The sequence below is a fragment of the Megalobrama amblycephala genome, linkage group LG16 (assembly GCF_018812025.1).
Source record: "Megalobrama amblycephala isolate DHTTF-2021 linkage group LG16, ASM1881202v1, whole genome shotgun sequence".
NCBI lineage: Eukaryota > Metazoa > Chordata > Actinopteri > Cypriniformes > Xenocyprididae > Megalobrama > Megalobrama amblycephala.
In genome coordinates this window covers 21,404,113-21,431,445 of record NC_063059.1, presented here as the reverse complement: position 1 = coordinate 21,431,445, position 27,333 = coordinate 21,404,113, and the positions used below count along the sequence as shown (strand labels likewise).

The following is a 27,333-nucleotide window of genomic DNA, read 5'->3' as shown; positions in this document are numbered from 1 at the left end:
CGAACAGCGCTTTACGACCCTCTTTCAAGTGTTTGCGACAGCTCTTCGTGCACTCACGGTAGCATGTCGGAATACGGCAGTGAGAAGATGGCGGAAGAGGAGCGGAATTCCAGTGCAGAGAAACTCAAGGAGAAGGCGAATAACTATTTTAAAGGTAAAAGCATATCAGGTACCCACTGTAAATAACAGACTGGATTGATATTGACTGGATAGGGCGGTGTTGGATGAGTTTGTGGTTTCATGAGGACAAATGAGTTTAATAGTTGGGAAATGTGTGTGAGATGAGCATGAGCAACACATGATGAATCAGGCAGACTCATGAATCACTCACTCATCTGACTGAATTGTTCATTAATCGTACTTATGATTTATTTACTCAACATATATCGATGACGAGGAGAGATGAGATAATAGATCTTTTCGTTGAGTACTGCTATGAACTGTCAGGCTATATGTTGATGGTGTAATAATGCTGTTTCACTGTCATCACTACACTGTACAATGAAAATGCTCTGATAACAGCAATTAAATATGATGATAATTATGTGAACTCTTTGCACCTGTTTGACACTCTCGTTAGCCAAATGAGTCAGATCTGTCATTCATCGTTGTACTGTAATTTATTTGCATTTTATGTCTGCACTCTTCATATAATTTAATCTGGGGAAAAAAATCAGCGTCATGTTGTTAGATTTTTTTTATTTTTATTAAAATCTTATAATGTTTATGAAGAACATTAAACATTAGTTCAACTATGGATGTTCCTAGCATTTTAAAATGTAATAAAATTAAAACACGACCCAGTGGAATAAATGTTTAGTTTTCACACAATTTATTCCTAATTATTTTATTCTATTCATTTATTAATTACACAACTTTATATATTATTTCCTCATTTATTTAATCCTTTATTTTTTTCATATTTGTACCCCCCATACACATCTCAGGATTGCTTTATGATACTATAACATTGGAATTATAGATTGCAGTTCTGATTGTAGTGTTTTAATTGCATTTAGGTGTAAATATCTCTAGTTTTAATATCTCTAATGCTTTAACCTTCATTCTTTTTCTGTTGAGATTGACTTTAAAATATATTCAAACAGAAAACAATTATTTTAAATTGTAATATTTCACAATTTTACTGTAATTTGGATTAAATAAATACAGCCTGGGTTAGCATAAAATACTTTAAAACATTAAAAAATTCTTACTGGTCCCAAACTTTTGAACAGTATAGGGGTGTGACAAGATCTTGTGTCACGAGACGAGATTTCCTGTCGAGGCGAAAAGCAGTCTCGTGATTGTGTGAGGGTGAAATTAGGAAAGAATATGCCACCACTACATTTATATTACGCCTCCACTGTCGTTTTGCTTTTTATAGAAATAAAAAAAACATTTAATTCAGTTAGATAATTGTTGCTGCCGTTCCCTATTCATCGTGATCGTGAAAGTGAAAGTAAAGGCAAGCGCATATTCAAACGCGATGTCAATACCCCACATTTGAAAGCGGCTCCCTGATGCATGCAAATATCTTCCAATATGAAAGCTATCTTAGGCTGGGCTGTGTAGTTGTAAGCATCTCTCAGCTCTGTATCATGCTTAAAGGTGCCCTATAACCCTTTTTCACAAGATGTAATATAAGTCTAAGGTGTCCCCTGAATGTGTCTGTGAAATTTCAGCTCAAAATACCCCATGGATTTTTTATTTTTCAATTTTTTAACTGCCTATTTTGGGGCATAATTAAAAATGCGCGGATTCTGTGCTTGTCCCCTTTAAATGCAATACCGTATATACATTTTCAATGGAGGGACAGAAAGCTCTCGGACTAAATCTAAAATATCTTAAACTGTGTTCCGAAGATGAACGGAGGTCTTATGGGTTTGGAACGACATGAGGGTGAGTCATTAATGACATAATTTTCATTTTTGGGTGAACTAACCCTTTAATGATCCCGACTGTTGCGTCACAGCCTGTGTTATGTTGAGATTCGCCTGTTCTTCAGAGGTCTTTTGCACAAATCAAATTTACATAAGGAGGAGGAAAAAATGGTGTTTGAGACTCACTGTATGTCATTTCCATGTACAAAGCTCTAATTATTTAACTATGCCGAGGTAAATTCAATTTTCAATTCTAGGGCACCTTTAAAGAAAAATTTGGTCTCTATTTGCATTTTTAATAATGAGAGAGTGCTTTGATTATGGTTGCACTTATTGATTGCACTTAAAGCAGAACTAAGTAACTTTTTTTACCTTCATAAATAGTCCTTACGATGGTTAATTGACTTGTAGTGGTGTGTTTGAGGTGAGCACTAACCCCCTCTGGCACGTCTACGCCAGAATACAGTACTTGCAAGTTGAGCTGCATCGACCCGACACAATCTCGCCTCACGTTCACGTTCACGCGAGAGTGACAAAATGCTTTACGGTAATTCAAAAACAATGTATATATTATGACTTTATAAGACAATTTCGAAAATTACCCACCTCCATCGAGTGTACTGTATTTGCAAATTAGCCACCTCCTCTTTCTTGTACTGTATTTTAGGGCTGCACGATTAATTGCACGAGATTGTCATGCGTGTCTCATCAGTAAAGCCGGTTCTGTGATTAGCGGTAAATGTCCATCACCTGCTTTCAAATGGAGTGGCACTTAATATACAGAGCCGTAGTTCGCGGACAAGCTACGCAATATCGTGTTCATAATCGCAGATGAATCGCTTTCGATTACGAATGCGATATTGCGTAGCTTGTCCGCGAACTACGGCTCTGTATATTAAGTGCCACTCCATTTGAAAGCAGGTGATGGACATTTACCGCTAATCACAGAACCGGCTTTACTGACGAGACACGCATGACAAAAGCATGCGATTAATCGTGCAGCCCTACTGTATTTGCAAAACTACTGCGCTGGTGAGCGTTGTAGTTATTGTAGTCCAGAGCTGCGCTTGGAGTATTTACGACAGTGTGATTCACTGAAGGAAACTGTAGGGGGAGCTTCGCAAATCTTACTGAGTCCCGCTTTAAGACTAAAAGATCACTGTTATTTATTTTTATGGTAACACTTAACACTATTTATTATAAGGTTTCATTAGTTAACGTTAGTTAACTTTACATGAACTAAGGAAGAACAATACTTATACACCATTTTAGTTAATGTTAATTTCAACATTTACTAATACATTGTTAAAATCAAAAGTTGTATTTGTTAACATTACTTAAAGGTGCCCTCGAATGAAAAATTGAATTTATCTTGGCATAGTTAAATAACAAGAGTTCAGTACATGGAAATGACATACAGTGAGTCTCAAACTCCATTGTTTCCTCCTTTTTATATAAATCTCATTTGTTTAAAAGACCTCCGAAGAACAGGCGAATCTCAACATAACACCTGACTGTTACGTAACAGTCGGGGTGTACGCCCCCAATATTTGCATATGCCAGCCCACGTTTCCAACATTATAAAAGGCATTAGACAAGGGCAGCCAGTATTAATGTCTGGATGTGCACAACCAAATCATCAGACTAGGTAAGCAAGCAAGAACAATAACGAAAAATGGCAGATGGAGCAATAATAACTGACATGATCCATGATAACATGATATTTTTAGTGATATTTGTAAACTGTCTTTCTAAATGTTTCGTTAGCATGTTGCTAATGTACTGTTAAATGTGGTTAAAGTTACCATCGGTTATTACTGTATTCACAGAGACAAGAGAGCCGTCGCTATTTTCATTTTTAAACACTTGCAGTCTGTATAATGCATAAACACAACTTAATTCTTTATAAATCTCTCCAACAGAGTAGCATTAGCCGTTAGCCACAGAGCACTATCAAACTCATTCAAAATCAGAAGTAAACAATATAACAGTATACAATACTCACATAATCCGATGCATGCATGCCGCATGCATGACGAACACTTTGTAAAGATCCATTTTGAGGGTTATATTAGCTGTGTAAACTTTGTTAAGGCACTGTTCAAGGCAAGCGCAAGCTCTGTGGGCGTGGACCACGGTATTTAAAGGGGCCGCAGCATAAAATCAGCGTGTTTATAATGATGCCCCAAAATAGGCAGTTAAAAAAATTAATAAAAAAAAATCTATGGGGTATTTTGATCTGAAACTTCACAGACACATTTTTGGGGACACCTTAGACTTATATTACATCTTTTAAAAACATAATCTAGGACACCTTTATGTATCTTTGAGCTATATATCATGAACTAACCATGAATGACTATTTTGTATGTTTAACTAACATTTAACAAAGATTAATAAATACTGTTGCAAAGATATTGCTCATTGTTGATGTTGATTAATACATTAATGTTAATAAATGATACCTTATTGTAAAGTTTCACCATTTTTATTTATGCTCTTTATTTCTATGATCAATTTGTGAAAAGGAGTTCAGTTAGGAGGTCAAAAGTTGTAGAAGCTCATAGATCATGTACAGTAAGGTCTGAAGAGACTCGTATGAAATCATACAGGAGAGAAACCAGTTTGCGGCAAAACGTTTTACAGTGCTTGAACATTGTTGTCTTTTACTGCATATGATAATTCACACTCAGAAGTAGAACTGAAATGACATTAATTATAGATGATAAAGATGATTAGTTAAAACATTTCAAATACACTTGCAGATTATTTTTCTAATCATGTATTTCATCTTTGAGGATTTCTTAAATAGTGTGTAAAAATCTTGTCTCGTTCTTGTGAACTCAATCTCGTGTCTCGTCTCGTCTCGTCTCGTGAGCTACCTGTCTCTTCACACCCCTAGTAGTGTATGTCACAATAGAGAAGATGATACCTTTTTGTGTCATGGGGGCATTAATCGTCTAATGCTCTTATTTCAGATAAGGACTATGAGAACGCCATCAAGTATTACACAGAAGCACTGGAGCTAAACCCGACCAATGCTGTCTACTACAGTAACAGGAGTCTGGCATACCTGCGCACAGAGTGCTATGGCTATGCGCTGGCGGATGCCACCCGAGCCCTGGAACTGGACAAGAACTACATCAAGGGCTATTATCGGCGAGCCACCTCCAACATGGCCCTGGGCAAGTTTAAAGCAGCACTCAAAGATTATGAAACGGTAAAACTCATTATATTCTTGTTACTTTAATACAATTTTTTTTCTTTATTATGATACATTGAAATACATTGATCACCATTGAGAATATATTATCTTATTCTTACTAACACTGTGTTGGATGAGAACAAAACTTGAAAACAATTGAGCTGGATGATGACACTTAAGGTTTTCTGTAGAGCTTTTTATATATAAATTGAATTAATTTAATAATTGATGAATTTTTCAACATCAGCACTGTTATTGAACTGAATTGAATCAACACTAAACTGAATTGAGCTGAATAATGACAGTCTTTTTAGAGCTGGTTTGCTCTTGGTTGTATGTGATAGCTCGAGATTAGTTCATGATTATTATGTGCTAGGTTAGTGTTGGGAAGAAAACATCTCTGTTCTGAACGTATGTCTCGTTGACTTAATGTTTAACCAATTTACATAATGTTCTTGAAAACAATTATACTGAGCAGCAGCCCCCCCCCCTTATATTTATGATTAACAATCAAATGATTAATTAGTTAGAAACTAGTTGCTATGAATACAGGTGCCATCATTTGACTTCTTATAAATGACTTGTTTGTCATTGAGTCAGTGTTGCTGATGGAAAGTAGATCCTTCGTTACCAAACACCAAGTAACTAAATTAGGATACAATTATGAGTCTTTTTCAAACATTATACTGTTGGTTACTTTAAAACTAACCTTCATCTAGGAGATCATAGGGATATGTGAATATTTGATCTGTCAAAGCCACAATATGTAAATTTTTGCCGCTAGAACTCGCTCTTTCAAAACAAAGCTATAGCTTTATGACACTTTGATTTCACAGAATCATAGGAGTTTTTGTCTTCATGTCTACTGCTGGTGGAAAAGAATCGGGACGGGACTCAGGCAGAAATAATGTTCATGGATGAGATTATTAACGTTACTGTAAACAGAGCATGGGGGAGCAGTAACGAGACCGCTGGAGCGATTGCTAATGAGAGACGAGCGCGACACACGTCTCGACAACAGTGGATCTTTTATTATGCCATAGTCGCTTAGTTGAAACAAGATTCAAACAAAAAGAATTTAGGGCCAGATTTACTAGGAGCTTGCACCAGCACAAACCCTCTTTTGGCTTTAAAAAACTACTGTCAGGATTTACTAAAGACACACCTATAGGCCAACATGGCTTGGCAAACGATATTATATATGTGTACGTGTTTGTCAGATTACATGTTAAGTTGCGCCTGTGTCGACCCACACCTGATTAAAGCATCGGCATCAGCTCTGTTTATTTGCGACCCAACGCTAATTTGCACTGCTCTTGGTAGATTGCGTTAGTCATTATGTAAATGATTTGACTGCGTCTGTGATCTTTAATTTGCTTGTCAGTAGTAGATCACACGCAAAACTTGCCACTCCCATCTGCACATTTGTGGAATTGCGCTCTCACGCTAATAAAATCCATGCAAAAGTTAATATCAGATCATTTTAGAATACAGTATTGGATGTACCGAATATTCTTCAGTTTAATGTAAAACAGAAAAATGACAAATAGAATATCAGATCTTTGTCATATGGCCAAAAATAAATGCAAAAAAAAGTTTTTTTGCATAGTTGTGTTTGACACATGAAAACTGTATCAAGGTAACATGATGTAACCTTGCTCTCACTTGAAATGTGTCCCCACATTAAGGTGCCATTTACACTAGTGCGTTTTTGTTTTAAAATGGCATTTTAAAATGAAAACGATCCTCGTCTACACTGGCGTTTCCACAGCGTTTCAGAAACGATCTCTGTCTACACTACATGGCTGAAAACGCATGTCACATGACTGTTCATGCACAATGGGCATGCACAGCTGCAGTATTAAAAAAAAAATGCAGTTTAAGTGCACAGTGGCTGCTAAAAATGACAACAAAGCCAGCAAAGATTGCAGTTCAGTCTCCATGTTGTTTACATGATCATCAAGGATATGCAGAGCATATCATTTGAAGTTAATCAACGTATGGGAGCTCTGCAATCAGCTCAGCACACAAGTGTAAGAACTTAAATGTCCCGTTCTTCGTGATCCCATGTTTCAAACTTTAGTTAGTGTGTAATGTTGTTGTTAGAGTAGAAATAAAATCTGTAAAATTTTAAAGCTCAAAGTTCAATGCCAAGCGAGATATTTTATTTAACAGAAGTCGCCTACATTGAACGGCCAGTTTGGACTACATCCCTCTACTTCCTTCTTTAATGACGTCACTAAAACAGTTTTTTGACTAACCTCCGCCCACAGGAATACACAAAAAAAGGGGGCGTGGTCTTGTTCCGCTCCCACGGAGAAGAGCAAGAGTTGCGTTTGTAGAGTGTGTTTGTCGCCATGTCGTCGAAACGCTGTTATTTTCATCCCGCAGTCCAATCACCTTTGTTTGGCCTTCCCAGGGATGCTGTACTTAGAGATCAATGGTTACAATTTATGTTTAACTCGGTTCCTGAAAATTATAATCCACATGTAAAACGATGTGCAGCACATTTTGCTGAGGACAGCTTCCTCAATCTCAATCAGTTTAATGCCGAATTCGCACAAAGATTGTTCTTGAAAGATGGAGCAGAAGCTGCTGTCGAATCACAACACAGGAACCGCTGGCACAATCAGAACTCGTTACGTATTTCTGAAGGAGGGACTTCATAGAACAAGGAAGTCATCAGCCCGTTTTTATGACAGTGGAAACAGCGGTATACAGATAAGTAAATTATGTGAAAAATACTGGGTTTTTTTACACGCGAAACATGAACACATGTTATATTGCACACTATAAACACAATCAAAGCTTCAAAAAAACCACGAAAAACGGGACCTTTAATTTTTTTTAATAAAAGTTTTTGTGTCTTTGTCATTTTCATCGCTAACAGGTAGTTAGAGTTCGTCCCAATGACAAAGATGCCAAGATGAAGTACCAGGAATGCAATAAGATTGTCAAACAGAAGGCCTTTGAACGGGCCATCGCCAGCGACGAGCTCAAACGTTCAGTAGTCGACTCCTTAGACATCGAGAACATGAGTAAGTGCTTGAAGGGGGTTTATTAAATTTTTTGGTATCACTTTATTTTACATTGTCCTTGTTACACATCACATGCATTTACTATAGTAATAACAGTAAATTATGCATAATTACAAAGAATCAACCTCAGTCCTTTAGTAAGTACATTTTGTTAATTGATATTACTCTGTATCTAATTGTGTCACAAAAATGAGTGTCAGTCATACAAATATCTTCTGGGGAAAATGCCATTATTCTCTGAAAACTGATTTCATTGAGGTACATTACATGACTTCTTTTAGGACAAAACAGGTTTCAGAATATAATTTCTTATTGATTTTTAAAGATTTAGAAGTCCTGTAATTCAAATCTTGTTTTATACTCTACCACCAGCAATCGAGGATGACTATACTGGACCTAAACTTGAAGATGGGAAGGTTACACTGAAGTTCATGAAAGAGTTGATGGACTGGTTCAAAGACCAGAAGAAACTGCACAGAAAGTTTGCTTACCAGGTGAATGCTCTTCAAGTACACACATATACACAGATATAGCAACATCTATTCATCTATTACAAAGCCCTGCACGGGTCCTGTTTGATAAACCCGCACCCGCAGTTATTAACAGCTTCCCGACCCAATATCCTACAGAAACACTAATTTTAGCCTGTACCCGACCCAACCTGTTTGACATGGAAACCGCGACCCGACCCGAACCGCATTAAATCTCCTACATGAGGTAGACAAACATCATTTTCTGATGTAGCCTAACACAAGCAAAAAAAACAACATTAGCCATTCTATGTCACTGCATTTAAATAAATAAAATAAATAAATTAAATAAATAAATATTTAAATAAATATTGCATTAAACAACACAAGTAAAATAATAATAAGAAGAAGAATATTTCAATAGGCCTATTTAACTCTAAGCTAGTAAATATTTTAGCAGATTCACTCGGCATTTAAAAGTGGTTGTCTCTTCTGAAACTCTGCTGTGTTTACCTGGCCGCTGGCTCTTGTAGCAGCACGAAAAATATTCTAAAACTTATTCAAATTGTGAATAGCCTATATTAAATACATAAAGCAAGCAAAGCGCGCTCCCTTAATATAATCACTATAGCTTTCAGATACAGCACGACTGGCTACAATGTGCAGCGCTGCAAATCACGCCGCAATTAGAGGCCTTTTAATGGTCTTCAGACAGAGCGTGAACACAAATAAGCACGGGACCATTTGAAAGCAGCTGTCAAATGCACCAAATTGGAATGGTCTTGGCTATCGGACCCGCAGTCCGCCCATGCCTGCCGCGCTCGACACGTAAATATTATTCCACCCGTTACATAAAATTTAACGCGGGTACCGCGGGTACTCACCCACGTGCAGGACTCTGATTTATTTTATTTATTTTACTTTAGGTTGGGCTATATAGAGGGTATACGTGTGACGTCACCATCAGCCGTTATGACTGCAGTTACGCCCACTGAGTGGCAAAAAGGCTGAGTGGCAGCAATGGTTTTCAGCATGAATGCCACGAAAACCACACAAAACACATCCAAAATGGGAAAGAGCTTTGCAATTGACTGTACAAATAGCTTTGACACAAAGTCTGAGGTATATTTTTACAGAAAAAAGAAGCAAATGTATTGCTGCAATTCACAGAATCAATTGGACTCCAAGCAGAGAAATGTGGATTTCCTGTACATTTTTTGTCAAAATGTTTAATGTTAAAATGTTTTAAATAAACACTGACAAAAACTATACAAGTTTTAGGGCTAGATGATATGACGATATATATATATATATATATATATATATATATATATATATATATATATATAACATTGATATAAGTGATCACTCCGATTTAGACCTAACTATATTGTAGTTATATAAAGCGTTCACGGGCAGACTTGCTTTCTGTATTTCCCCGGCATCGAAATCAGGCGCATATAAATGTCAGGAAACACGATTCCTTGCTGCATGTCAATATCCATGGATTAGGTTTCTTTTCACTTTTGAGCCCAACCTAGTGTAATCATTTGTTTTACTTGACTTTTTGCAATTTCCTCTATTAAAGCGGACCTATTATGCCCTATTTAACAAGATGTAAAATTAGTCTCTGATGTTCCCAGAGTGTGTATGTTAAGTTTTAGCTCAAAATAACCCACAGATCATTTTTTATAGCATGTTAAAATTGCCACTTTTAGTGGTTTTAGAGCAAAAACTTCCTCCACTTCTTTTAGTGGTTGAGCAAAAACGTGCCGTTTCATTGTGGTCCCTTTAAATGCAAAAGAGCTGCTGTGCTCAGCCTAAGAGGGCGGAGCTTCAAGAGCCGATTCTCTGGTGTCAGGATTCAGTCACGACGCACTATAATGTCAGAAACTGCGAATATATGCTGCATGGAGATAGAACAGGTATAGTTTAGTTCAATTACGGTTATAACTTATATTGTCGTCTTGTTTCAAATCCACTATATTAGTACAGGCCTGTTGTACCATCCGAATGATGGCCAAAACTATACAGATGAATTTTATGACGTTTATTGTACTTCACGATAAAGATGAAGCGTCTGTTTTCACTCTTGAAAATCACTGTAAGAGCTTAATAAAACATTGCAAGTGTGCATTAAAATATTATCCATAAACTCTCTCTCTTATCCTTGTATTATCACCAACATACATTGCAAATTACACAGAAACACTCGTTACAACTTACAGTAAACAAATATATAAAGGCACGAAAATGCCTTTCATGCTTAATAAACTTTATACCCGTAAATAAACTCAGATGAACTGTAATAAAGTGCCCTCACCTTCATTACTGCCATATAGTATCACTCTGGAGACTGTAAGCTGGATCATGAAAGTTTTTACTTGTATATCCTTGAGTAGCACATTTTTAGCACAATCTCTGTTTTGTATTGTCCATTTGTATTGATATTCATTCACAAAGCAGTCCGGTGTGAAATGATTCGCGCAGACATACATGAATTTCTACAGAACTGAGGGAGCCTTTTCCTGGAAAACCAAGTTAATCCACCTTGTTTTCAGCAGCTCAGATTTTGGGAGTAAATGAAGAGAGCACGGTGGATTAATCCATCCAGCTACAAAACACCTAAATCACTTGGGAGACGTTCTCGTCAGTGCAGCAATGGTGGACTCTCTGTGAACGCGCTCAGGGCGGTTCTATGTTAAAACAGCAGTGTCAACATTTGTGGGCGGGGCCTGTGGCTTTTGTGATGTCACACTGCCAGGGATCTGGAAACGGCTTATTCTGAGACACTGCTTATGATTTATGGGGATAAAAAATAGGAGTGTGTGGATTTTTATCACTATAGGGTGGTTGTGTACACACACTGCCAACACACATTTATGTCCAAACACCATGCAAAAGTGAATTTTGCATAATAGGTCCCCTTTAAATCCAGTCATGCAGCATGTTCTTTTACCACTCAGTTCAGCTGAGGGAGCGTGTTCCGGCAGGAAAGTGACGCAGATGCATACCCTCTATACCGGTAGACATGATAAACCTATAAAATAGGTTAAACCTACTGCAATTTTAAACTATTCAAGCACATTAAGGCTTGAAAGAGATCTCAATTCAGTACTCGCATCAATTAATCCATTTAATTTTATTTATATTGCACTTTTCCAAACAAATCAATGCAGTTCAAAGTGATTTACAGGCAAGATCAAGTAATTGAAACTAAAATTAAAATAACAAATAAAATAGATTATAACAATAACATTTAAAAAAAAGTTAAAGTATAAAATAGAAATCAATAGTGGTAAAAACAAAAACATGATTTGAATGATGATTGATTGATACACAAATAGGGTCATTCAGTGTCAAATCAATCAATGTCATTTTCACCCTTCTCTACAAGATGGATTCCTCCTTTCATTTCATTTCTGAAGAGATTTTGAGCCAAATTACAGGGGGGTAAACATGACTTTAGAAAGATGGCAGCATAATTTTTTTTTTTTTTTTTTTTACAAGGAGATTGGTAGGTCTATTATGGAAGTAAATAAAAAAAGCATGTTGAATTGAACTTATTGAAAAAAAAATCCATTATATTAACAGTGCTTGCATTTTAAAGCATTGTATTTTCAGGGCTTGCATTTTTAGGATCTTAAATTCAAAATGGTTGTATATTTAAGCTGTGAATATTTCAATTCAAAACATTTTACACACATTTTTATTATTAAATTCAATAATCCATATTCGCCTTCCAGACTTCACTTCCAAAATATTCTGTCTATTTAAAAATACAACCTATAATAATCAACAGGCAATTTTCAGTCCATTTTATTTAACTTTACATTTACACTTTACATTTTGATTCCACAAATTCGTTGGTTCAAATTCGGCAGAATATTCAACATTGCACATCTGGAAACTGCAGGGATAGCACATCTGATGAAGGCATATATTGCTCTCAGTTGCTTTTCTACTTTCAATATAATCTGTTCTTCACATTCCTCTTTAAAAGAAAAAAATATCAGCTGAATGCAAATTCACCAATGTATTATTTTTGACCAAAAAAATGTGTAGAATTTACCAATTTACTCATGGAGCCACCTTGAAATCCTTATATCTCTGGAAATTAACCATATAGGGCATTAAAAATTAAGATACCAAAAGAAAAGTTTAAAGGTGCTGTATGTAATTTTTTGACTGTACTAAGGCATAAAAATTCCTTAATATGTTTGCAGATATTTAAGGAAAAAGTTCACATACTTGTTTCTCTGGAAAACAATGCTATAGCCAGTTATTCTACTTTGAAAAATGCGTTACGTGTCAGAATGTATGTTTTTGTTTTGGTCTTTGTTATCCTGCCCACTGCCAATTCACCCTATAGTATTTTGACAGCCCATGTTGCCAGTTGAAAAACGGAGTATTGTAGCCACGGAAGCCAGCAAAGAAACTAGGGATGTGCAACAGCGATCGAGTACTGGAGTACCCGACCTTGACAGCGATGATCGATCATGTAAAAGATGATCAAAATGTTTTTTTTTTTCTTTTTTCTCCTGATTGGTTAGCAGCACTTTGAACAGTGCCATGAGCTCTGATTGTTTAGATTGCCACAGCATGCATCAAAAGACGTGAGAGAGAATGGCCTCGAAGTCACGTAGTATGTAGTGCTTTGTAAGTAATTAGCAAGATTTTAAAATTTATATGATCTTTACTAGGGAGCCAATGCAGTGTTGACAGAACCAGGCTAATATGGTCATACTTCATGGTTCTAGTAAAAGCTCTAGCTGCTGTGTTTTGGACCAGCTGGAGTTTGTTTATTAGTCATGCAGGGCAACCACCGAGTAGAGCATTACAATAATTTAGCCTTGAGGTCATGAACACGTGAACTAACTGTTCCGCATTTGTCATTGAGAGCATATGTCATTATTTAAGTATATTTTTAAGATGGAAGAATGCGGTTTTGCAGATGCTAGAAACATGGCTTTCAAATGAAAGATTGGTATCAAAGAGCACACCCAGGTTCCTAACTGACGAAGAAGACTTGACAGAACATCCATCAAGTGTTAGACAATATTCTAGGTTATTACGTGCAGAGGTTTTTGGTCCAATAATTAGAATCTTTGTTTTTTCTGAATTTAGAAGTAAGAAATTACTGGTAATCCAGTTTTTTATATCAGCTATGCATTGCGTTAATTTTGTGAATTGGTAAGATTCGTCAGGGTGCAAAGAAATATAGAGCTGAGTATCATCAGCATAAAAGTGAAAACTAACACCATGCTTCCTAATGATATCTCCCAAGGGTAACATGTACAAAGGTACTCCATACTGAACTTGTGATCAATATGACATCTCTTTGTTTACTACTACAAACTGATAACGGTCAGGCTAAAAAGTCTCGGCATCCATCTAAAAAGCCCAGAGGCATATTAAAATGTGGATAAATCAACTCATAAACTTAAACAACTCATAAAACAGTGTAAGACTCACTGCTTTCCATTGACAGTTGCACTCACACCTGTTGTGTGTCCTCAAACTGGCAACCCGCGTGAGAGTCAAGTCTGATGAGGAGGGGGCGGGAGAAATGACCCTCTCCAATATTTTGAATTTGGACTGCAGTACCCATTTCAACCGCTAGCTGTAAATATTACATACTACACCTTTTAAGAACTGAAATCTAAAAGGATATTAAAGCTGCAGTCTGTAACTATTGGTGTTCTAGCGGTTGATAAATAGAACTACATGCATCTTGCGGAAGAAAATTGTACCCGGAGCTACTTCTCTCTTCTTTCTCTATTCCGCAGCAGTGCCAACCCGACCCGTCTAAAATAGTCAGAATATAAACACTTATTATAGGTGTACCATAGTGATTCAGGATCAGACAAAAACACAGTTTGGAAAATGGATTCATGATGTATTCGCTCATTATTTTCGTAAATTTTTGTAAATTTTAAACAAAAAAAGGTATGGACAGCAGCTTTAAGATATCTGTAATACTTTTTGAGAAATAAGCAAACTTTGGGGGAAAAAAACACAAGAAGTGCTTTTTTTCTGTTTTTGAAGTGCAACAAAGATTGCTAAAGTCAACAGATTTAACTAACAGACCTACCAATCTCTGTGTAAAAATAAAATAATAATGCTGTCATCTTTCTAAAGTTACATTACATGGTCTCGCACCAGACAACCTCTCAAAAATAATTAATATGAAATAATAAAATGACAAATTATTAAATGATTTTCAAAATGTGTTCTTTTCTTTTGGTCTTTGTCAGTACTTGAGCAGGAGAGTCTTGGATTAAAATGTAGTTCATTAAAGAGTTGGTTCACCCAAAAATGAAATTTGTCATTAAGTACTCACCCTCATGTAATCCCAAACCCGTATGACCTTTGTTCATCTTCGGAAAACAAATTAAGATATTTTTTGATGAAATCCGAGGGTTTCTGAACCACACATAAGCAGCAACGTCATTGCACCTTTTAAGGTCCATAAAGGCATTAAATACATTGTTAATGAGTAGTCACATGGACTATTTAAAAGGGGGTGTATCACACACAGTTTCTGCCAATCTCATGTTAATCTTGAGTACATGTAATCCTTCATATCTCCGAAAAGTCTTTAGTTTTGTCATATTTATAAAAGATAGATACGCTAAACCGAGTCTTTCTGGAAAAAGCAGAGATCCTGGAGACATATCTGCCGTCAGTACTGTGGGCAGAGCTAAAGAGCGCGCGCAGCTTCTGCAATGTCTGCTAGCTGCGACATCATTATAAATACAAAGGGAACGAAAGCGTTCGTGTTGTTTACATTATATGCACTTGCGTGCCGATTGCCAAGAAAACACAGACATCTGATGCAGCTTTACTCCCCACCTGTGATCTGCAAATCAAGTGCCGAACTGGGACTTGTTTACAAAGTATTCATCACCGAAATCCCTGGAACAAACAAACATACATGCACAACTCTGTTGCTGCCCCGGAAAAACAAACTTCATCCACTGTTCCTTTAACGCTGGGTTCTTTGGGAAGCTGAAAAAGGTAATCTTTCCCTCACAACCAAAAACACATTCCTTTTGGTGACAGGAGCTGCATCTCATTTCGGAGGCTTCGTCCTTCGGAGGTCGCATTTGAAGGCTATATACTTTATCAAGGATGTCATATTTAAGAAAAGTAACTGTAATAAAATTGACTGATATTCATTGTGAGGTGTAAAATACTGTCATTTCTTTCTTATGTTGCAATCTAACAGTTATTTTTCTTAAATGAGACCGATGATGTATGCAGCCTTCAAAGGGTGCAGCCTTTGAATTGGGACACAGCCATTGTTGAAAAATCTCTCGGCTTCCGTATCCCGAACGAAACGCGTTGATGGACGCGCTCTTGCTCTTGCTCTGGGTGATGTGTGTGCGCACGCTTTTCAGGGAGAAGTGTCTATACAAGGAATTCCGTTCTCTTGACGTCATACAGGCCATACTCGAAAAAAACTCTCCGAAACCTGTACCGAAACCGGAAGTAGTCATTTGGCACAGAAATACTCCATCATGCGTCCAACTTGTGTTTTGAAACTTTGGCCATGTTTAGCATGAGAATCCAACTCTTCAACAGTGTAAATAAGTCAGAATGCATGAGATAGCATTACACCCCCCCCTTTAACTTTTAATAATTTGGCAAAGTTGTCACATCTCATCTGTTATTTGGTTTTTCATTATGAGTTGTGTAGATTGATTAAAAAAAAAAAAAAAAAATCTTTAAAGTTTAAAGTAAGGCTGTATCATAACAAAATGTGAACAAAAATGAAGGGGTACGTATACTTCGGGGGCACTCCATTGATCTTTACTATATTGTTTTATGATTGTGGTTTTGTAACTTCTGTGCCCCAATATGGAGTCTTTTTTGTTGTTTTAACAAAAAAAATTTGAAATTAATATCAGGAATTTCACTGTTTTAGCTTTTGAGAAAACTTCTTGTTTAACCATTTTTTGTAACATAGAGAGTGTGTTAATTTATATGATAAATATAATAAATCAGGGGCCGTATTCACAAAACATTTTATCTTACCACTAAGAGTTCTCCTAAATAGCAGTAAAAGTTCTTAGCTAAGAGTTTTCTCTTAACCTATTCACAAAGCTGCTGGGACAAACTTTTACTAAGGAATAGACTGAAGTCTTAAGCTAAGAGTCAGGGTGGGGTTGACCTTGTTGCTATGGAGTATACACACAGTGATTGGCTGATGGGGGAGGAGTCAGCGATTTAATCATAGAAATATTGTAGAATGAGGTGTCATGTTTGCACATTAAAATAAAGGTTAAAATAAAAATGTTGCCCTATTCAAATGAATATTTTTTAATACAAATGTTGCCATATTGTTGCCATAAATGTTTTCAAATGTAGGCTAAGTGTCACTAATTAAACTAGTATATACAGTGAATTGTCCGCCTCTTGGATGTCTGCATAGAGAATGCTGAAATCAAGCGACAAATTATGTTTTATAAACAAAGTTTGGGAGAAACGCATTCAAACGGTCTTTCTAATCAGCTCGAGAGGAGGAATATATACACAGACGAGAGCCGACTCGCCTGTAGTTAGTAGTTACTTCGACAGTTTTCTGCATCCCTCCGCCAACCCGCTCCTCACTCAGCTGGGGATATGGGGAGAAATGTGGGCTAAATTCCAAGCTCGGAGCCCTTGATCCTCTTGGACAGCACACCAAATACGTTTATATATATATATATATATATATATATATATATATATATATATATATATATATATAAAATTTTTTTACTCTATTCAATCAATTGTAAGTGTGAACTCATGAAAACCACTGCCACAGGTAATCAGACAATATTTATTTATTTGTGAAAGATTTATTTTTGGCGTCTCATTATAGACTCTAGAAATCAAAATGTATTGCATTTATGAAGAAAAGTTTCAGCACATAAGGCTCTATCGCTATTGCCTCAATGGTGTCAGTGTCTTTGGGTGGATTAGGACTGTTTGTGATTTGCTCTTAGTGACTTAGGAGTCCTCTTGACTACTCCTAACGTTTCACAGATTTAGGAGCTAGTTTTAGCACTAAAATTCTTTGTGAAATTGTTACATGAAAAGCAGAGATCCTGGAGACATATCTGCCGTCAGTACTGTGGGCAGAGCTAAAGAGCGCGCGCAGCTTCTGCAATGTCTGCTAGCTGCGACATCATTATAAATACAAAGGGAACGAAAGCGTTCGTGTTGTTTACATTATATGCACTTGCGTTTAACGTTTCACAGATTTAGGAGCTAGTTTTAGCACTAAAATGCTTTGTGAAATTGTTACATTCTGCCTATTCTAAGCTATGTAAACAGAAAGGGAAGACCACACGGATTGTTCATATAAAGAAATATATTTATTAAAGGTAAAGAATGAACAATGCAAGTTAAATAAAGTCAGTATATATGTAAGGTTAAGAAATAAAAATGTACGCGACAAGAAATATGAGGTGTCATGCATAAGCAAACAAAAACATCACAACGGTGCGGGAAAGAAGGAGAAACGGCGGCCTCTTCAACCAGGTCTGGAAAGATCTTTAAAGCCCAAGATACTGGAAGCAGTCACACGCGATCCTGGAAGCAATCACAAGCGCAACACACCACACCTGGGCTCCCTCACCTGTAGGGGAGACGTAATGAACAGGACAAAGCAAAGAGGAGGAGCCCAGCAGATCCGTGACAGAAATACTCTTAGAGCAAAAATTTAAGACTCCTAAAATTAGGACTGACACGCCCATTATTTTTAACAGTTTCTCCTAAATCGGCAAGTTAGGAGCTACTTTTAGCCCAGTGTTAATTTTGACAGCAAATTTTGATTTAGTTTTAGTCATAGTCTTTTGACTAAAATGCCATTTAGTTTGTCATATTTTAGTCATCGGAAATTGTTTTAGTTTTAGTCTAGTTTTAGTCGACTAAATATCATAAGATTTTAGTCGACTAAATCTACAGTAGATAATTTAGTTCAATTGTAGTTCAATTGTAATGCATTAAGCATTTCTCTAACAATACACAGATCCTATACACTGATATAGGTACATCTAATATTCCCCAAACTGTTTATGTTCACCCAACTGTACTTTGCTCGCCAAAGCGCACGGTTTTTGACCGTTCAAGTGCAAAAACACACGAAAGAGCAAAATTCAGTACTTTTCAGGGATTGACACACTTATCATTGAGGTACTATTATAGTTTTCATTTAAAATTATTTATTAGATTTGATTTTTTTTTTTTTTTGGCTTTCATTGTAATTTTAGTTAAAAGTTTTAGTAATTTTTTGTGTTTGTCTTTAGTTCTTGCTTTTAAATGTCTATAAGTAGTTATTTCTGTTTGTTATTTTAGTACCCCAGGTTAAGCTAAAGCTTAGAAACTAGATGAATATATTTATTTTTTTTATTTCAGTTAATGTTTATTTCAAGTAATGAAGATTTTTTTTTTTTATGGTTTTAGGTTTAGTTAACTAAAATAACCCTTATACTTGTAAAATATATTGAATAATATGTCAAATAATGTCTTTCCTTCCTGTGACAGAAGATACAGTAGTTTACTATGAATTAAATAGAAATTAAATTAAATACAGTTTACTGTGTAAACAAAATAACAATAATGACCAGGAAAAAATAATAATTATAACCATACCGAAATACACCTTTACTCTTATTCTGAAATGTCTGCAGTCTGCATTGTTGCAGGCTAACTTACTCATGAGGGAGGTAAAATATGCATTCTTACAACAATCTAAACATACTACCATATAAACATTGTGTAGTAAACATTGCCATAATTAATCAACATTAGCTTATAAGCAACGGCTTGGCATAAACGTGCGCTATTCATTAATTGGGCAGCAGTCAGATGTGCTGCTGCTCGAGCCTGTAGAGTGCACAACAGCGCCGCGTTTCCCGCGGTTAGATCAGCACATTACACTTCAAATGTGCGCATCTTCCACACAGGACAGCAGTCCTGACTGGATATCTTCCCAAATCGTCCCTCTCTTTCCTTTTCGTCTCATTTTTATTCGTTGACGAAAATTAGAGTAGATTTTAGTCATAGTTTTAGTCATTCAAAACACATTTTTATTTAGTCATCATCTCGTTTTCGTCCTTGAAAAAATGTCATTGAAGAAAATTATGACACAAATTATTCGTCAACGAAATTAACACTGTTTTAGCCTTAAGATGTTTTGTGAATACAGCCCCAGGAAGCTAAATGAGGAATCTCTAATGATTTGTGCTTCTAGTGCAATAATTCTGATGAAATGTAAAAAGAAATTTCTCAAATGACAAACATGATTATCAGTTGAACCAATATTAAGCAGCACTATCATGTTAATCATGGAAGATGTGTGTACAAGTTATTGAATTTTTAATGTATTTTTTAATAAATCAATAGATCCTACAAAACAATCACGTTATTGACCCATGATCATAATCAAAATGTCTGTCTTTCAGATCCTGATTCAAGTTAAAGAGGTTTTATCCAAACTTCCAAGTCTTGTTGAAATTTCATTAAAAGAGGTGAGAGAATTATATTAGTTTTCTGTTTACAGAGATTTCCGTCACTAAACAAGTTTAAATTCAGTTTCTGGCCTTGTGTGTGTTTTATTTTACATGATTGTTTTTTTTTTGTCAACCTTATAGTAATTTCCTTTGATGTTGAAATTATTTTCTTGTTCTCACTGTTCATTTCTCTTGTTGTTTAGACAGAGAAAATAACTATTTGTGGGGACACACATGGCCAGTACTATGATCTTCTAAATATCTTTGAGTTGAACAGCTTACCATCTCCAACTAATCCTTATGTATCCTTTTCCTTTTGGGTTTGTAATCTTAATTGTGAAAGAGCTGTTCTCATGAAAATTAATATTGTATTAATTTGATTTAAATGAATAAGCTACACAATACAAGCTTATCCTTTGCAGTGTTTTATGCTTTTATGATTTATGCTTTTACCCAGTAAAAGGTAGTAGCATAACAATTATGTGCAACATTGCACAGTAATACACATTAACCTTGACATTAGGATCTCAGCTGTTCAATGGTGACTTTGTGGACCGCGGCTCTTTCTCTGTAGAAGTCATTCTCACACTTTTTGGCTTCAAGCTGCTCTATCCAGAACATTTCCACCTGCTTAGGGGTGAGGACACACCAAAGCTTCCTTGTATTGTACCAGCAGAATTCCCAAAAACATTTCAAATGTTTTGTGTGTAAGAGATAAATGTTATCATTTTGTTTTGTGAAGGTAACCATGAGACAGATAACATGAATCAGATGTATGGGTTTGAGGGTGAGGTGAAAGCAAAGTACACTGCCCAGATGTTCCAGCTTTTCAGTGAAGTTTTCCAGTGGCTTCCTCTCGCCCAGTGCATCAATAACAAAGTACTGGTAAGAAACAAGTTGAATATCAGATTCAATATTTTTCTGCTGTCGGATTTATACCACTTTGTATTTTTGTCTTTGAATTTGAGTACGAGTTGAATTGTGTTTCAGGTGATGCATGGAGGACTGTTTAGTGAGGATGGTGTGACCTTAGATGACATTAGAAAGATCGACAGGAACAGGCAGCCTCCAGACTCTGGTAAGACATGTCTGATAGCACAAGATAATATTGTTAATGTCAAAGCTTATATGGTCCTGCACTGTTTGTGACCTCAATGATTCCATAAATCATGTGGAGAGTTGTGCTATTACTTGTGATCAGATTTAAGATTTTATTCTGGAAGTTCTTACAAATAATTTGTAAACTATTAGTTTATAGTTAATTCATAGTTTATGTATTGTAGTCTTAACATTGTTAATATATTAATAGCCTATTTACAAATTGAGTTCTTCATTCATTGTCACTGTAATTAACACAATTATTATTGTTTAATTAGCTCATAAAATAGTTAATGTTTTTATGCTTTAACTTTTTAACCATATAAGTAATGTATAGTATATATAAACAAGTAGTAAAGGAGTTGTTAATGGTTATAAGGAGTAAATAGTTCTCACATTAGATTAGGTTGTTTAATGGCAGCATTGCATGCTTGATCAATGTCTTTGTGGGGTTTGGTTCTTTTGCTGTTAAATGCTGTAAGGACCTTTTGAAATAACTAAAATAACTTGAAATATCAGTTCAAGTTATTTTAGTTATTTCAAAAGGTCCTTACAATGATAAAGCATTCAACAGCGCCAAAGTATAAAGTAGTTTAATTGCTCACCTGCTAATAACATGCTAACTGAAAAACTGTCATAATACGTAAATTTCATCCTATAACTGCTAGGTTCCAAAAAACCCCCTAGCACTTTAACAACCACATAGTGATGCCCTAGCAACCACACAGAGCACCCTAGCAACCACATAACACTGCACTAAGACTGCTCAGAAGGCCTGGCCAACCACACACAAAACTCTAGCAAAATGGTATCAAGTGTTGCACGGCCAAGCACCACTCACATTTTTATTGGAAAGTGTAAAACTCAAGTTGTAATTTGTAACTCTGTTGCACAGGTCCAATGTGTGATCTCCTGTGGTCAGATCCTCAGCCACAGGTCAGTTCCTGTTCCTCTCCTGTAGCTAAGCAAAAGTTTTAGGTCTCAGCATTCACCTTTTCTGTGTTTGACTGATGCGTGTTCTCTTCCAGAACGGACGGTCCATCAGTAAGCGGGGTGTGAGCTGTCAGTTTGGGCCTGATGTTACTGAGCACTTCCTGGAGCAGAACAAACTGCAGTACATAGTGCGCAGTCATGAGGTGAAAGCCGAGGGTTATGAGGTCACTCACTCAGGGAAGTGCATAACCGTGTTCTCAGCGCCAAACTACTGGTACGATAACCTCTCTGTTCTTATTTTGTGTTTTTGCCCTTATTAGTGCATTGTGATTTTCACAAAGTGGACATATTAATGGAACAATATGTAAGATTTTTGGATTAAAATATCCAAAAACCACTAGAAAATGACATCATATCCGCGTTACCCTCGATTTCCAGTTTTACTTCCATAGAAACCATGGAAACACCGAAGACGCTTTAAAGGGCACATATTATGCCCCTTTTTACAAGATGTAATATTGGTCTTGGGTGTCCCCAGAATGTATTTGTGAAATTTTGGAATTTTGAGTGGCGCCTTTCCTTCGTAAATAAAATCCATCCACTGCGTTTTCAGTGGCTCTGATGTCGGAAGTAAGTGAAAACTACTATGTTCATTATTACATCCCACAACAGAACACTTATGTTTCTTAGGAGACATTACCGGCTGTCGTTGAAACAATGGAGGATGGTTGACAGATCACCGAGGGCGGGGTCTATGCCAAAACCAGATTGTCAATCAAACCACGTGGGTGGGGCTTAGCGCAATTCTACGTCACAGTGAGAGCAATCTTAGAACAGGGCGTTCTGAGACAGTGCTTATGAATTATTGAGATTGTAAAAAAACCACTGGGTGGATTTTTCTCATTCTAGGGTGGTTTTGCTCACACACTGCCAACACACATTTATGGTCAAACACCATGTAAAAGTGAATTTTGCATAATAGGTGCCCTTTAATGTATTATGCGTTTTATTAGACAGGTGAGCAACTGTTTGGATTGCTTTATTGACACAGAAAACTGATCATTGTTACAGATCAACATGGTTAGTCTTATTGTTACACCCATATTTGAATTTCTTGTTTTCTTGATTTAACGTAACATGTTTGCATCATGCCTCAGAAACAACACTATTTTGTCAAGTGTCTAAAATAGCACAACATAACATAGCATCAGATGCAGCTTTATTTTTATTAACAGTAATGCAACATTTTCTCCACCATACGTTTTAAAATGAACTGCATGCCATTTAGCAACACAAGTTATCCAGCTTTTATCAATATAGAATGAAATTAAAATAAGGTCTATTTAAGTGATAAAATGTAACTATAACAAAGTTCAAGTTCAGGGACAAAGGAGGCAGACATTAAACAACTTAAATCGTAACTTTAATCATATAATATGCAACAAAGCGAAAGGAGAAGCTGCGGCCGACTGCGGCAAATAAGCATAATAAAAACGGCAATGTAAAAATGTCCCAGGCTTTGTGCCCCGCTCTGCTTCATACCACAGTAACGTTGATAAAACTTAATTACATTATCTCACCCATGAACATGATTTCTGCCCGAGTCCCGTCGGATTGTTTTTCATCATCTGTGGAGGTGAGGACGACTCCCATGATACCACATTCACAACGTCACCAAGCTGTGCCTTTGTTATTGTTTTGAATAAGCAACCTCTAGCGGCCAAACTTACATACTGTTGCCTAAATGTCACTTATTCAAAACAATAACATGGGATTTGACAGCTGTCTTTGCCAATTTACTACTGGATTCATCTCATTAATGTAGTACCGTAATGTTATGAGTCTTTCTTTAATTAAAATCTGTGGTTAAGGACAGTATAACAAATACCACCATGATATATAAACTTTTCAAAAATCCACTCAGGTACAGGATTCAATTGGTTCTTAGTAGAAAGATTGGTTGATTGGACACATATTTAAGATCAATGATTTGAATCAATGATTCAGAGGGTAATAATTCAATATTGAATTCTTGATGCATCATGATGCATCTTGTCCTCCAATTTGTTTATTAAATAATACACAGTCAAAAGTATTTCTCTTTCAGCTTTATTTACCAGCTGTAATCAAACAAATGAACACGTCAAATTACATGACAAGCTGTCTTTTTTTAAAGTTACTCAGAATGTTAACAAAAAACAGTTTTTCAGGTATAGTCTATTTAACATTAGCATTCAAGCAAGAAATAATACAGAAATTGAATAATAAAATGTAAAAATAAAACACTTCACTGCATTAAGGACACAGGCAGCAGGGATCCAATAAATTGACATATCCAAATTCTTTCTGAACTCTTTACGCTCACTTAAAGGGGTCCTTGATTATGATTTCACTTTTTTAACTTTAGTTAGTATGTAATGTTGCTGTTTGAGCATAAACAACATGCAACTGCAAAGTTACGACGCTCAAAGTTCAGTGCAAAGGGAGATGTTTTCTTTTACAGAAATTGCTTTTTAAGGACTACAACAAACGGCTGGTAGGGACTACAACGAGCTTCTTCCCGGGTTGGTGACATCACAAACCCCAAAATAATTAGCAACCAAGGGGGTGTGGCCATGTTGGTGTGCTTTAGAGAAGAGGAAAAATTGTTGTAGAGTGTTGTTACCATGCCGTCATTTTATGCCAGACTGCTTCACAAACGAGGGTCAATTCAATGCTGGATTTGCACAAAAGATTAACATGATGGCACATGGTAGTCGATGAGTTGAATCAACTCCACAGCAACTACATAAATTTATTTACTAACCATTCAGAAACGTCCAGTTGCATTCTAAATGTTGTAACTTTTTCCTGAGTCTCTCCATCAGTGTCCGACTCTGGTTTGAACAATGTAAGGCACCATTACTGACAGTCGTCATTTTGGCTGCATGAGATTCTCCAGCTTTGTTGTTGTTGAGCAAACAGGTTGAACGAACCTTATAAGTGTGTATATCAGTTTAATATCCTTTTTTTATTTTTATAATATTAGAAAATTTTCAGGTAATGCAACCTTATTGAAAGCAAACATTTGGTGTGCAAACATGTCGTCAGAATTGAATGTTTCAACCCCTTACTACAGACTCATTCAACATCAGTTACAAATTGTGTATCTTCATGTCTTTTTCTTTTCTATGTGCTTCCTTTTTGCTCTTAGTGACCAGATGGGAAATAAAGGAGCTTACATTCATCTCAGGGGATCAGATCTCAAGCCAGAATTCCACCAGTTTATTGCTGTGGTCAGTGGATTTACATTTTTATTATTTACATTTATTCATTTTGCAGACATTTTTATCCAAAGCAAGTTACAAATGGCACATCACAAGATTATGGGTATGGATGCAACAAGATGAGGAAAATGTTTGTCTGGAAATGTCATACATGGCATTAATCACTGTAAAATTATTTAAATATTAATATAATTTATATAATTATTTCAGAAAAGTGTTGTTTAAATTGAACTTTTTTTCAGTAGTGTGTTCAAAATATCTAGTTTTGACCAAGAATTTTCCTTTAGGTGCATCGTGCCTGTAAATTCTTTATTGTAATGTGGCAACCTCATATAATTAGAATTCTTTTTTTTTTTTTTTTTTTTTTTTTCCCCCTTTTCCTCAGCCTCATCCAAATGTCAAGCCGATGGCATATGCCAACTCTCTGATGCAGCTTGGTATGATGTAGAGGTTTTCCATTGATCACACAGCAGCTGCTGTGGTCTGAAGTCCACACCATCCCTCTAAATCCACTCTCACATTCTTCTCATCTCTCTTTCAAACCGTTTCTTCCTTGTGGACATGCACACATTTTTACAGTACTCTTCATACCTGTAGTTATATAGGGAAGAAATCACTTAGTCGTACATTGGCGATGCCTTGACTTTCAAACAGAAATAGGAATGTTTTTATGGATGTATTAATGGATGTCATTCTTCGGTTGATGCTCCCCAAAAGACACACCCCCCAGGCCCCCACACCCTTGTCATTAATGTATTAGTTCATGTAGAGCCGCATAGTTTGAATTGGATGTTGCTCTATGATAATGGAGCTGAATTGTACCAAAGAATGGGCAAATGTATACAATGCATCCCAAAGGAAGAGTGCTGATGTAGAATTTCAGCTCCTGTGACCATATTATGAGAACCAGATGCATAAAACCTGATCAGCACTTTTACCCAAAGGTGTGTTTCTACATAGCGCCTTTATTTTGAAATTTTGCCCCCATGAATACTTCATAACCCCACATCCTATTTCATGTTAGTGAAGTTCTGTTGGGAGGGAGAACAGTGTGTCATTTCATTTCTGTAGCAGTAATGTGTTGTATGTGTCATCTATCAAAAAACATTAAAAAGCATAATAAAAATTAAAAAAAAACTTTTTATAACAAGCTCCATCAGGACTCAACCCAGAGCATCTGTCTTGTTTCTGTGTCAAATAACCTTGCAAAACAAGTTTAGGTACTTTGTAACTCCAGTAGTTTTCTTCACACACTCTTTCCTTTCAGAATGGGGAAAAGTGCAGTATTGTGAAGTTCAGTAACTGTTTGGTGTTCTCCACTATGTAGGCAGCTCCCACATGTTCTTTCTCCCAACATGCTTGACTGAAATGCACTGGAGATCTTCTATAACCCTTGTACCTTCCGCTGTTTGTCTAGCAGATCCTGAACCCTTTGTGTGGACTTAAAATAATACAGCAGAAACCTACCTTCCTCTCTTTAAGCGCACAGCAGCCATGTCCCATGCCCTTGACTTTTTAGAGAATATCAATATATAACACACACACACACACACACACACACATATATATATATATATATATATATATATATATATATATATATATATATATATATATATAAATATACACACACTGTATACTGTATCATTGATACTGTATCATTTCTGTGTACATGTTTGGAAAAAAAACTTATTGAATAAAAAATGCCAGTCCAATAATGTAGAATGTGGTCATACCTTTTTTTTTTTTTTTTTTTTTTTTTTTTTTTTGAATGATATATTTGTACACTCTTAAAGATAAAGGTTCTTTATTGGCTTTGATGGTTCCATAAAGAACCTTTAACATCCATGGAATCTTTCCAATGATCACTGAAAGGTTCTTTTGGAAACCAAAAGATGGTTCTTCTATGGCATCGCTGAAAAAACCCAACTTTTTA

At 36.1% G+C, this 27,333-nt stretch overlaps 1 protein-coding gene across 1 annotated transcript; it reads left to right on the top strand.

Moving 5' to 3' along the window:
- ppp5c (protein phosphatase 5, catalytic subunit) lies at positions 1-26,553 on the top strand. The gene is made up of 13 exons (XM_048160035.1): positions 1-154; positions 4,859-5,100; positions 7,976-8,123; positions 8,496-8,617; positions 20,053-20,118; positions 20,304-20,402; positions 20,632-20,737; positions 20,843-20,985; positions 21,091-21,178; positions 22,094-22,134; positions 22,227-22,405; positions 25,325-25,406; positions 25,783-26,553. Exons 1-13 carry the CDS (start codon positions 64-66, stop codon positions 25,843-25,845), a joined length of 1,470 nt encoding a protein of 489 aa, XP_048015992.1. The 5' UTR covers positions 1-63; the 3' UTR covers positions 25,846-26,553.
- The last annotated feature ends 780 nt before the right edge of the window (positions 26,554-27,333 follow it).

What these genes read in the sequence shown, in the direction of transcription:
- ppp5c (XM_048160035.1), top strand. Translation starts at nt 64, where the DNA reads ATGTCGGAATACGGCAGTGAGAAGATGGCGGAAGAGGAGCGGAATTCC. An exon ending in CTTAGACATCGAGAACATGA is followed by an intron (nt 8,124 to 8,495) that starts GTAAGTGCTTGA and finishes CTCTACCACCAG; the next exon opens with CAATCGAGGATGACTATACT. An exon ending in CATCTCCAACTAATCCTTAT is followed by an intron (nt 20,403 to 20,631) that starts GTATCCTTTTCC and finishes TTAGGATCTCAG; the next exon opens with CTGTTCAATGGTGACTTTGT.